At 33.7% G+C, this 12,301-nt stretch overlaps 1 protein-coding gene across 2 annotated transcripts in view; it reads right to left on the bottom strand.

Moving 5' to 3' along the window:
- Positions 1–12,301, bottom strand: part of PKIA (cAMP-dependent protein kinase inhibitor alpha) — a 96,658-nt gene that overhangs the window by 6,332 nt on the left and 78,025 nt on the right. For both annotated transcript variants that reach the window (XM_079901270.1, XM_079901269.1), the window contains one exon: positions 494–671. In XM_079901270.1, the coding sequence (XP_079757396.1) occupies positions 494–644 (151 nt within the window). In that variant the 5' untranslated portion in view covers positions 645–671. The remainder of the gene's footprint in view (positions 1–493; positions 672–12,301) is intronic.

Consider the following 12,301-nt stretch of genomic DNA (forward strand, 5'->3'; position numbering starts at 1 on the left):
GTAATAGACTATTTTACTTCCATTCTCAAGAAAAATGGTCCTGGAGACCCTTTTATTTTGAAATGGTTCTTGGAATCGAGATCTGTCAGACTTATCTGTGAATCTTGTTAAATATCTAATGCTATTAAGTGTTACAGGTGGCCAAACTGTCAAAGGTAGGAGCTCCAACTTTGTTAAATGTTCTACATAAGATATTTCAGAGCTTTTATAGAGATTAGGATTAAATAAAAAAAAAAAACTCATGTGTTTTATTGATTGCATTAGTAAAATCAGATTAAGGATTCTGCATTTGAGTGGGAAACCCTGTAAGGTGCAGTCATTGAAAACAGAGTGGGAGTGATTAAGAGATTAGTACCTGCCTTTTATCTTGCCTTAGACTGTTTATAACTTTCTATTACGTTACTTTCAAAGGTGTTTTTTCATGACTTAATCCTACTTAGCGAAGTGCTGCAAATCATTCCATGTTCATAGAGATGGATGTCAAACGACTCACCTGTCTTGTTGATATCAAGACCTGCTAATTTCAAGGCTAATTCATTGCTGTTACCACTTGCAGAGGAAACCAGGATATCATGTATTGCATTTCTTCTACCCGTTCTTCCTGAAGCAATAAAATCTGCATATGTAGTTTCCACATCAGTCATTGCTAACAAATATCCACATAGCAGGAGCTACAAAACAGAGAAAAATTAAAAGGTAAATATAATGTTGGTCAATGGTAAACATTTAACAAAGACACTTGTTAAATTACTGGCCTATAATATGGATGTGAAATAACTGTCTTGCTTACATGTCCACAAAGCAAGTAATGCTTTGATTCTTGATCAAGGGTCAGGGAACATTTTTTGTAAAGGGCCTGATAGTAAATATTTTAGGCTTTGAGGGTATATAGTCTTTATCCAACTACTCAACCCTATGGTTGTAGGACAAAAGTACTCAAAGAGAATACATTAAATAAAAGTAATAAACTAAACTTATAAAAATAGGCATAAGGTCAGATTTGGCCTGCATGCCGTAGTTTGTGGCCACCCAGTTTAGATCATAAAATTCTCCTCCTCTGATACCATTTTAGTCAGTCTTCAACTCCAGAAAGAAGAACTTGAGCTCAGTAGCATACCAAAGTGGTGGGAGGTGGAGTGGAAGTTTTCCACCCTAGATATGAGCAGTAAGCAAGGGCATTGTTTGCAGAGAACCTAAGAACAATAATGAAATTGACCAAAATCCAGTTTGTTTTTTATTATCATCATGCACCAGCAATTCTAAACAATGCCAGTGACCAAATACCGCTCCCAGTCCAGGAGCACAGCTTCCTTGTTGCTTACTTGGTAAGTCATTCCTTGGGAGGAATAATAATCTTTCTTGACTGAAACTTTGAAATAAAATCTTCAAAATTACAAAGGACTCAGTGAAAGTGAGTTTCCCCAAACAGACCTGGTAACACACATACTTAGTTAAAGACTTAATGAAGAAAATATTTTCAAGGTAGAATATGAGATACATGTAATAACAAAAGATCATCAAATGTAAATCTTTCATTTTTTTTTACATCTTTATTGGAATATAATTGCTTTACAATGATGCATTAGTTTCTGCTTTATAACAAAGTGAATCAGTTATACATATACATATGTTCCCATATCTCTTCCCTCTTGCGACTCCCTCCCTCCCACCCTCCCTATCCCACCCCTCTAGGTGGTCACAAAGCACTGAGTTGATCTCCCTGTGCTATGCGGCTGCTTCCCACTAGCTATCTATTTTACGTTTGGTAGTGTATATATGTCCATGCCTCTCTCTCGCTTTGTCACAGCTTACCCTTCCCCCTCCCCATATCCTCAAGTCCATTCTCCAGTAGGTCTGTGTCTTTATTCCTGTCTTACCCATTCCAATTACATTTTACTATAGTTTAAGATTAAAAACTCATGCCAATAATCAAGAGAAAGGAGTCTTTTCAAAATATACGAAATGTGGAAGAAGCAAAAATGGTAGAACCCATACACTATCATGGACATGCACACTGTCACTCTGAAATAAATTGATGCCATTTACAGTGAAATCCAGGATGGCAGTCAGTAGCACTTTCCTTAAAGCTTAGTTCTTCTCCCAGTGCATAATGAGGGAGCTATTAATTTAATCTGGGGAAAACTTTTATACTCTCTCTTCTGTAAGAGGAAGCTAAAAGAGGAAACAGGTAGGAATAGCACAATACAAGTTTTGAAATAGGAAATATATGAATACTGCATGCTTTACTGTGACTATATTATGGTTCCAATCACTTGACTATATCCATCATTCTTTTTCATGGGAATATGATTTAATGGTTGTTACCATGTTACTTAAAATTTCCAAATGCTCCTCAGAAGATCCTGGATTTAGTCCTGCCCCTGACATTGGGTCATGGAGTGACAGAAAATCACTTGACCTCCTGGCCTTCCATTTTCTAATAAGTAAAGCAGGACACCTGGATGACATAATCATTAATGGCACTTTAAGTGAAAGTGTAAAAACAATGATCACTCAAAACTATATCATTTCTAGAATCTTGAATTTGGAAATTCCCTTCTGTGACCATAACCACCAATTTTTTTCTTTTCCTCTTACTCATAATGAATCTGTTCTTCACACTGGTCATATCTTTAATTCCTTTAACCCTTTTTGTTTTAGTTTCCTCTAGGCCCAGTCTGGATCAATTGTCCACCGTTTCGTGTAGCTTCTCATTAGCATCAAGAAGTCCCTTTGGTCTACCGTCACCTTGACTTTCCTAAGCCTCACCTGGAAAACAGCACGGTACACTTTCTCTGATCTCATTACTGGGTGGATAAGTGTTACCAAAAAAGTCATAAAATTGTGCCAATTGGTTCAACTAAACATTTTTACTCTATTATTAGTATACACTCTGAGTTGAATGGAAATTCTTTTGTTCACTTCTATTTGACTCCTCTGTATGGCTTCTCTCTGTGGGCAGGATTCCAAACCCTTTGTAGTCCACACAACCAGACACTACCTGCCTTAAGAGGTGACTTTGCATCTTCCTTCTTGGGGAAGATATAGGACATCTGCTGCAAGTTCTCTTACATTTCTTCCTTTCTCAAATACATTTCTCTGTAAATCACTATTGTTTCTTTTCTAGATGAACTAGCTGCTTTCTTTTTAAGGCATGCTATTGATTCTATTTCCTATTACCTCCTGTAGGACCTTTCTCCGTCCATTTTTTTCTCAGTAATTTGAGTCTTCTTTCTCCTCTGGATTTCTCTGTCAAGTTTATAAGCATGTTCAAGTCTTTCCTTACTAAAAAAAAAATGAACCAACCATTCAACCAAATACCCATTCCTCGACCTTCATAAATCTTTGCACTACCTTCTCTTTCCTTCATTAAACTTCTCAGTAGGGTTCAACTACTTTTATTTTCTCACTTTCCTTGAACCAACCTTTAGAATTTTTCTATTCCATTGGCCTTTATATAGTATGTTTTACAGAGACTACTTTCATATAGATCACTGAAATGATCTGTATTAACATTAAGTAACCGCTTAGTGTTAAATGTTCTTGTGACTGTCTATCCTGTTTGAGCTCACATGACACTGCCAGTTACATTCTCCTTGAAACTCTCCCCTAGCATATATTAAAAGTTATAGAGGCAAAATAATTATAAGAATCAGATTTATCTGTATTTGAATCTAGACTTTCCATTTACTTGTTATGCTATGTCTAATCCCTCTGTGCTCAGTTGTTTATCTATAAATTGTGATAAATATACTTAGTTCTCAAGATTATGAGAATTTACTTGGATTATGTATCTCAAGAGATTAACATAGTGTTTGGCACATGGTGGGTAAGTACTGATTAAAAAAAAAAAAACTGTCACTTCCTTAGCTTTCATGATCCCTTACCATCCTGGTTCCATCCCATTTGACCTTTGTATTTTTTACAGACTTCCCTTTCTAGGGTCACCTTTAGAAATCAGAGCACATTTTGTAGGAATTTAGAATCAGTCATTGACCTTCTTTACTTTCTTACTTGAATAACTCATCTAATTCCAATGCTTCTAATTCCTCACTATGGATAATACAAACGTCTGCATCTGCTATTTAGAATGTTCTCCCAAGGTCCTCACACACAAGAGCAACTGCCTGCTGAATACGGACTTCCACTTGGTTTTGCACAAACATTTCAAATTCAATAAAACAAAGTAAGACAACAACAAAACACATAAATAGAGAAAACTGGCTTCATTAATACGCCGTGTTGGGGCATATTTTGACTTATTTCTCTCACTTGATATCCATGTCTAATCATCTGCCAGGTCATGTTGGTTTCTATTTGATGTCACTCATATTTATTCTCTGTAAAACACAGAAAAAGCTCTTACCAGGATTATTGCTGAGTTTTCCCACAATCTGAAAAGAACCCACTTTTGCTGCTTTAACTTTAACCACTCACTCTCATACTTGGTATGCTACAGAAAAATGCACAGTGTTTTCCCAGAGCTTCTCTGATGGTGCATTTGCTCAATTCTGTTATTCAACCTGGAATGCCTTCTCCTGACAAACTTGCTTGTTGAAATGGATTTAGCCCTCAAAATTCAGCCAATGCCATCTTCTCTTTGTCTTCTTTCCCCTATCTCTTCACCTAGCACTCCCACAGGCCTTGATTTGTGCCTGTACAGGGCGTTAAAATTCTAACTGGCATCATGATTGCCTCTCCTTCTAGACAGATCACAAGTTCTGACAAGACAGGAAATGCATTTTGTTAATATTTTAACTACATAGAATTCCTAGTAGAGCCTTTTGCACATAATCAGTGCTGAATAGAAGTATGTTGAATAGAACTGAACAATGAGGAAGAAATACATTAATCACCTTTCATCAGTAGCCACAGAGAATTTCCCTATCCGTGGGTTATACTAAATCACCAAATCCTAAAACTCTGGAAGGTTTTATAGGTGAAAAATCTGAGGACCAGATAGTTCAAGTGATCTGCCCATCTTCACATAGTTAATTAATTAAGTGGTTGGAATGAAGGTCTTCAAATCCCAGTCCACTCTTTCTGTTTTACCAGGTTGCTTGTCTGTGAGTAAGCTACAAATTTGCATAAAGTTTTTGACCTTGAGTAATTCAGTGCTATTATAATGATATTTTCATTACCTACTCCACTATCATTAACCAACGCAGTACTTAGTTTCTATGTTACTTTAAAGATTTAGAATTGGATATCTTTACCGATTTCTTTCTATGGTCACATTTTGAAATAAGGGCACATTTTGTGGAAATTTAGAATCAGTCATTGACCTTCTTATATCTATCAAATATATCTGATAAAAAGGCGAAGTAGGTTACAGGAATAAGCTCATCTCAAAGTCATTGTTATTGTCTTTCATTCTTATTCTCTTTATGGCTTTTTAAAACATAGGCTTTAAAAATAGCACAACTGCTATTATTTCTCATCTGATAACAATGTTATGAAGTAGGCAAAAATATCCTCATTTTCATTTGAAGAAAATAAGTCAGAGAGTTAAGGGACTGCTAAATAACAAACGGAACTATGACTTGAACCCAGGTCTGTGGGCTTTGCATAAAGAACACTGTATTTTGCAATAAAGTTCCTTGTTTTTTGCCATTATCATTTTTTAAAATGTAGACTGTCATAATAATACTCGTGTATGTGGGAGTTTACATCTAATTCACTTTGCTGATAATAGTTTTAAGAAGATTTGAAAAATCAGAGTGAGACAGAAAAAAGTGGTGACATTTTCCATGAGAAGGTATGAATTAAAAGGAGCACTGCATTATGATTTGTATATCTGTGAATGTTAATTTCTGTGACGGTGCTAATTCTATTTATAAGAGGGGAGCCAAAAACTTAATTTGAATTTTCATTTAGGGTACTCCTAAGTAATGAGCACATGGAAGAAGAAACAGGGTTATGAGAGATGTATGTGTATACTGTGTTCATCTTTGAAGTGTGTGTATCTAGATTTCAATTGGATTTAGTGAAAGACAATAATGAGAATTGTGAGAATAGATTATTCTGTAAACTCCTTTTCTTCTTAAGCATTTATGAAATATACTTGCTAGATTGATGTGCATCTTATTGTAAACCTCTAAAGTAACATAGAAAGTACTGGGCATTCAATTATGGTAGCCATTATAATTATTATTATAATAGTTATTATTATAAAGTAGTATTTCACTTTTATTAGATTTGTTTTCTCCAGACAATAAACTTACTTTTCAGTAAAAAGAACGATAGCTGACAAATAGCGCATATTTAAATACATAATTACATTTTGAAACAAAACATATACATGTTATAAACTCTGTATCTTTTTCTCTCTCTCCATGATTATACTTCCTTAATGAACTCCCATTAGGTGCTCAAAAACAGTAATTTTTACATGCATGGCAGCTATGTTTTTTTCCTTTCAGCTAAACATCTTGACACAGCTTTTCAATTTATTGATATGACTACCAGAGATTGGAAATAACTTTTACACCAATATAATCACTGCATAATGACTTGTAGTTAGCTTAGAAATTCTGGGGAAACTGTTGCCAAATGACTATGGCTGACAGATGTTCACCCAAAAATGACAAAAGTCAAAAAAAAAGTCTAAAAAGTGTCAGCAGCTGGTAGAGATTTAATAGAGTAGCACTTAGCACACATTCTGGCCTTATGCAAAATAAACTAATCAGAATAAAACTTGGAAAAATTTACCAAAAGTGGGCTTTGACTCTTCACTAAAGCTTCCTATTTATGTTGCTATAATTAGAATTTTCTAGACATGACAAAATGGTAGTATTGGATATAACCAAGATAATATGGTGCTATTTTTTGTATCTAGTTATATACAAGAGCTAATTATACTAATATTCAAAGTCGGATTAGAGGGAGGAAAAGACATTTTATTATTTAAGTACTGTACTATTTAAAATTAGATTAAATTTTAAAGCATAAATTTCTAAATATTGATATCTAAAAATCCAGTCAAAATTCATGACTAAGAAATAACCTTGCTTTCTTTTCTCCCTTCTTAAAAAAGTCTCACTTTCTCCCTCTTTAACAAAGGAAACAGTATATTGGTATTCTAAAATTGTTTTGTTTGTATAATGGATTTCTAAACTGAGATTCATAATTTGTGTTGGTCTTTCCCTTATTTATTCCCTTTATCTTTTTAAATATCATTTACACAAATTGAGAGGATAAACCAGATTTCACCCTAGCATAATTTATAGATTTAGATAGACTGCAAGAGGCTAGAAAAAGTATGTACTTACGTCTCCTGTATTAAACAAATTGAAGTGTCCGCATAGATGTATTCTAAAAGAAGTTGGGTCTATGAAGCTGCTTAAATGATTTTTATAGTGACATTGAGTCATGAGCCAAATGGTGACTGGATAACATGCTAATTTTACTCCTGTAAATGGGGACACATGAAAATGAGACTCACAGACTTGGAAGAAAGAATGGAGAGAATGTCATCAGCAGGCACTGAAGTCTTCTCTCTAATATAAATGGTATGATTTTTTTTAAAAGAGAAGGAAAATTCTTCCTCTACCATTATTACAAATGCAGTTACATGACTTCTCCATTGTTACTTTATGAAATCATGTGAAGTTTGATAGAAGTCATTGAGTAGTTTCCTATGTGCTTAAGACTTGGTCTACATTAGTGTTTCTGAAACGTTTTGGCCTCAGATATCCATTACATTATCAAAAATTACTGAGAACCCGAATGAGATTTTGTTTATATAGTTATATCTGCCAATATTTACCGTATGTGAAATTAAGACTGTAAATTTTAAATATTTATTAATTCACTTAAAATATAAATAAAAAGCCCATTACGTTTCAGTAAATAGTATATTTTTAGTGAAATGAAATATATATTCCAAAGCCAAAATAAAATAGTGACAAGAATGGCATTGTTTTACATTTTGAAATTTTCTGGCTTAGTTTTGCAAATGTCTGGCTTAATAAAAGATACCTGGTTTCTCATATCTGCTTCTGCGTTCAATGTCTCAATATGTTGTTTCAGTTGAAGTATATGAAGAAAATCTGGCCTCACACAGATTTCTTTGTTGGGAAAGTGAGGAGAATTTTAATAGCTTTTTCAGATAATTATGGATTTTTAAATTTTGCAATGTGGAATCTAAAACCATATCAATATGCTTCCCTTACTGTTTTATTAAAATCTATTGTCTACTTTGCAACTTAAATGGATCTTTTGCCCATGTGTATTTTTAAAATATCAGGTATTGGTCATTTGGAAAAATATTGGTTCACTAGGTTATGTAAAATTTCCAAATAGTAGCTTATTTCATTATATAATATCACATTTGTTAGGAATGCCACCTATCTCAACAGAAAATTCTTTAAGAATTGAGAAACTGAAAAGTTCACAGCGGCCAATAATAAGTTTTCCAAAATTGTAATTTTTATTTGAAAGCTCAGATTTTATCATTGGCAACAGATACAGTTGGATTTTGCTTCTCTTGAAGTGACAAGCTCACTTTGTTCATTTTCAAGAAAATCTCTGCCAAATATCCAAGTTTGAAAAAACCACAGTTTGCTTGTCAGTTGTTCTTTCAAGTAAAAATGGTGATTCATGAGAAAAGTGGCTAATTTAGCTCTCAACCCAAGCAGTCACACAAGTACTTACTTGAGACAACCATGCAGTTTGGTACATCTTCACTGACTTACCATTTCATCACACAGAATATTAAAAAGACCTCTACTCAAGGGTCAAGATTTGACAAAATTAGTATATTTTTACTCCTTAATCAAGTACATTCTTAGGTACATCTTGCATTTTAAAAATATTAACTCTGAGTGTGTGGCAGTGAAGAACACTAGGCTTACTAGTAGTTTGCTGCTACTGACTTGATTCATGCTAAGGTGTCAGCAGTTTTCCCCACCATGCTTTTGCACCATTAGTGCAAATGGCAGCCAAGTGAAAAAGGTAAATAGCATCAGTATTATTATGAAAATTATTTTAAACTTGTGAATCCACTGAAAGTATCTCAGGGAATGATTGAAAGGGTCACTGGGGACATGCAGGAGTTGGGGGACCAAATTTTGAGAACTGTTGATCTACACAGTAACAGGAAGCTATCCGACAAACACTACGGATTAGAGAAGGGAACCCTTTTGTAAAGAACTTAACTAAGCAAGTTTTTGATTCCTAAAATATTCTGGAAATAATCAGCTATTTCCATGCTAAGTACAATACTATCTATCTTTTTCTCTTTTCTTTTCCTGCATAAGAATATTACTTATTTATCTAATTCAGGCTTACAAACAATCTAATAGCTTATTTCTAAGAACAACCCACCGATCTCACAAATCAGAGGGCTTCAAATTAAGTCTTATGAGCTCAGGACAGGGAGCCAGAACTTGATGCTACCTTAGTTCCCCTTTTCCTTGAATTGGGCTATATTCTAGTCACATTTTGGAGTAAGTGACAACAAAGAAGAAATCAAGAACCATACCCTGTTAATAGTAACAATTTGAAAATTTCCACAGAAGTCTCCTCTGTTAAGGCATAATTATAAATCCTGCGCCAGATCATGACATTGCATGCTCTAGAATACCATTTGGTATAATGGGACACGTATTGTCCTTTAGAAGAGTTTGGATAGTGTTCTATCAAAAGCACACTTAGAAAAAAGTAATCTCATATACTGAGTTGTATCACAGAATGATGCCAACACATATTAACTCTGTGAAGTCAAACCCTCTTTTGTTCTAAATCCAAGGTATTGACTTTTTAAATCACAAAATACTGCTAGAATAAATTTTGCCTAATATGAGAAAAAATAGGCTGTCTTTGATGGTTTTCACAGTAAGTTTTTGACTAATACTACTAGAAATAATAACCCACCTACATTTGTTGGGGGGAGTTCGTCACTTCTTCCCTTATTTTCAGTGTATAATAAAAATTCTCAAGTTCAAAAATGTCCAACATTTGATACTAATGGTTATTCTTCTCAATCTTCTCTCTATTCATCAATTCATCTCTGATCCCCAGTAATGTGATAATTGTGATCCTTATGCCTTCATTCAAGATTATATATATATTTTTCCTTGTTTTGACATGGGCATATTTTCATATTGTTTTTGTAAATTCATGACCTAGTCAATTGTATTATTACTTAACTTCTTCTCTGAAACTTCCTTTAGCCCAGATTCAAATCCTTTTTTTTTTCTTTCCACAGTGCTTAACAAATCAAAACTTTTTGATTTGTTAAGCCTAAAATGTTATAAAGCCTAAAAATGTTATAAAGCCAGAAGCACAGGCTATCTTAAGAAAATATTTTCACTGTCTAATTAGGCAACAAGTAACCTCAAAACTATTCATAAATTCCTTTGCTGATCTCTGGCTGACCCGTTCACCATCCTTAAAAACAGCAATTTCTTCATTTTTTTGTGTTTCTTAAGTCTCACTTGTATTTCATCTTCTTTCACTCCATAGAAAATCTTGCCTAATGAATTTATGGAGAATGTCAAGGTCATCCTACATAAATTCCTTCAATTGCTGTTTCTTTATCATCACATCAAAATTGCCATCTTTTTATTTGAGTCCTTTTGCCACATTAATACCTGACTGGTGCTCTTGATTCTCTCTTCTCTCCTATTATTTTTCCTTCAATCCTGCCTTGTGCTTCTGGAGTCTTTCTTTACTCTGCTTTCTCCAATGCCTATAAAATTATTTACATATTACCTGTTATAAAATATATTTCATCTTTTAGCTCTGTTCTTTTTTTCACTTACCTTTTACTTTCATTTACTCTCAAACTTACAGAAAAAGAGGCAGATACTAATTTTCCTGCATCCTTTACAATGTTTTATTTTTAATTCCTTTGCAATTTAACTTACATATCTATCAATTTACCAGAACTGTTTTCTCAGAGAAAAACCATTACAGATTAATCACAAAATTCAATAGGCTTTTCACAGTAATCATCTATATCAAATTGGTACAACATTTTACATTGCTATTCCTCTCTTCTTGAAACATCTTTCGTCCTTGGCTCTGATAGTTACTGTACTCTTGATTTTCTCATAATCTTCTTATATTTCTTCTTGCCCTTTCCCTCACTTAACTATTAAATAATATATTTTCTCTCTTTTGTTCTTTATGTTCTGTTTGGTAATCCCATTTACCCCAATTGTCTTAATTTCCAACTGTTTATAGACAGCTATGAAATCTATAATTTGGGGGCCTGATATTTTTCTGAAGCGTAGCTTGGGAATTTTTACTGCCTATTGGATATTCCCCCATGTTTGTCCTTAAAAACTCAAATTCAGTAAGTTCAAATGGAATTTCTTTGCTGCATCTCTACCTCCACCCCCAAACTATTTATTATCCTTATTATTTTAGTGTATATTACTACTATTTTCTTAGGTATCCATGATATTAATAGAAATCTTAGAATTGTGTTCAATTACTTCCATCTCACTAATTCTTCCCATCTAATAAATTCTCAAACCTCATTGTTTTAATTCTATCCATTCAATGCTTCTTCAGTATTCTTCATTTCCGTTCTTTGTCTGGTCACTCTCTTCATCACTTTTTTCTTGACTATTGCAATTATAGGCTAACTACTTACTTATCTAAACTTATTCTTTTCCAAGTTACCCTTTACACTTTTGCCAGAATTAACTTTATTAAACATAAAATACTCAAAAATCTTCAGTGGCTCCCGGGAACCCTCAAAACATAGTTGTAACTTTATTTGCATGGCCCTCAAGAATGTGAACCCAACCTAATTTACTAGCTTTTTTCCCTATACTATCTCTCCCATGTATACTAAGTTAGATCATAGCAAACACTTGCTATATCTCTGGTGTTCTCTTATTGGTCTTCTCATGCTGCTTGTCTCAACCTGGAGTGAACTTCTCTCCCAAGAACAACAAAATTCTCATCTTTCAAACTCAGTTTATAAGCTACAGCACCTCCCCATCTCCAGGTAAAATAAATAACTTTATTATAATATTTAATTTGGCACTATGCAAGAATTAATTATTTTCATGTTGCTCTTCTTCCTATATTATATGTTCCTTGAGATCTGGATCTTTGATTTTTGAGTCCCCTCAGAATGCTTGGCACAGGATTTTGTATGTTGTTCTTACATCTGAAAAAATGTATATTGTAGATTTATTTTTAATCATCATACTCAAGATCCTTATTGGTAAAGTAAATCTGTCAATGTTATTCCATTGTCAATAGTAAAAGTATTGATAGCTCAGAAAGCATGTTTCTTTATTCTTATTCATTTCATTTTCCTGTCTCATAATACTATCAT

The sequence above is a fragment of the Stenella coeruleoalba genome (assembly GCF_951394435.1).
Source record: "Stenella coeruleoalba genome assembly, chromosome: 17".
In the NCBI taxonomy this organism is placed as follows: domain Eukaryota; kingdom Metazoa; phylum Chordata; class Mammalia; order Artiodactyla; family Delphinidae; genus Stenella; species Stenella coeruleoalba.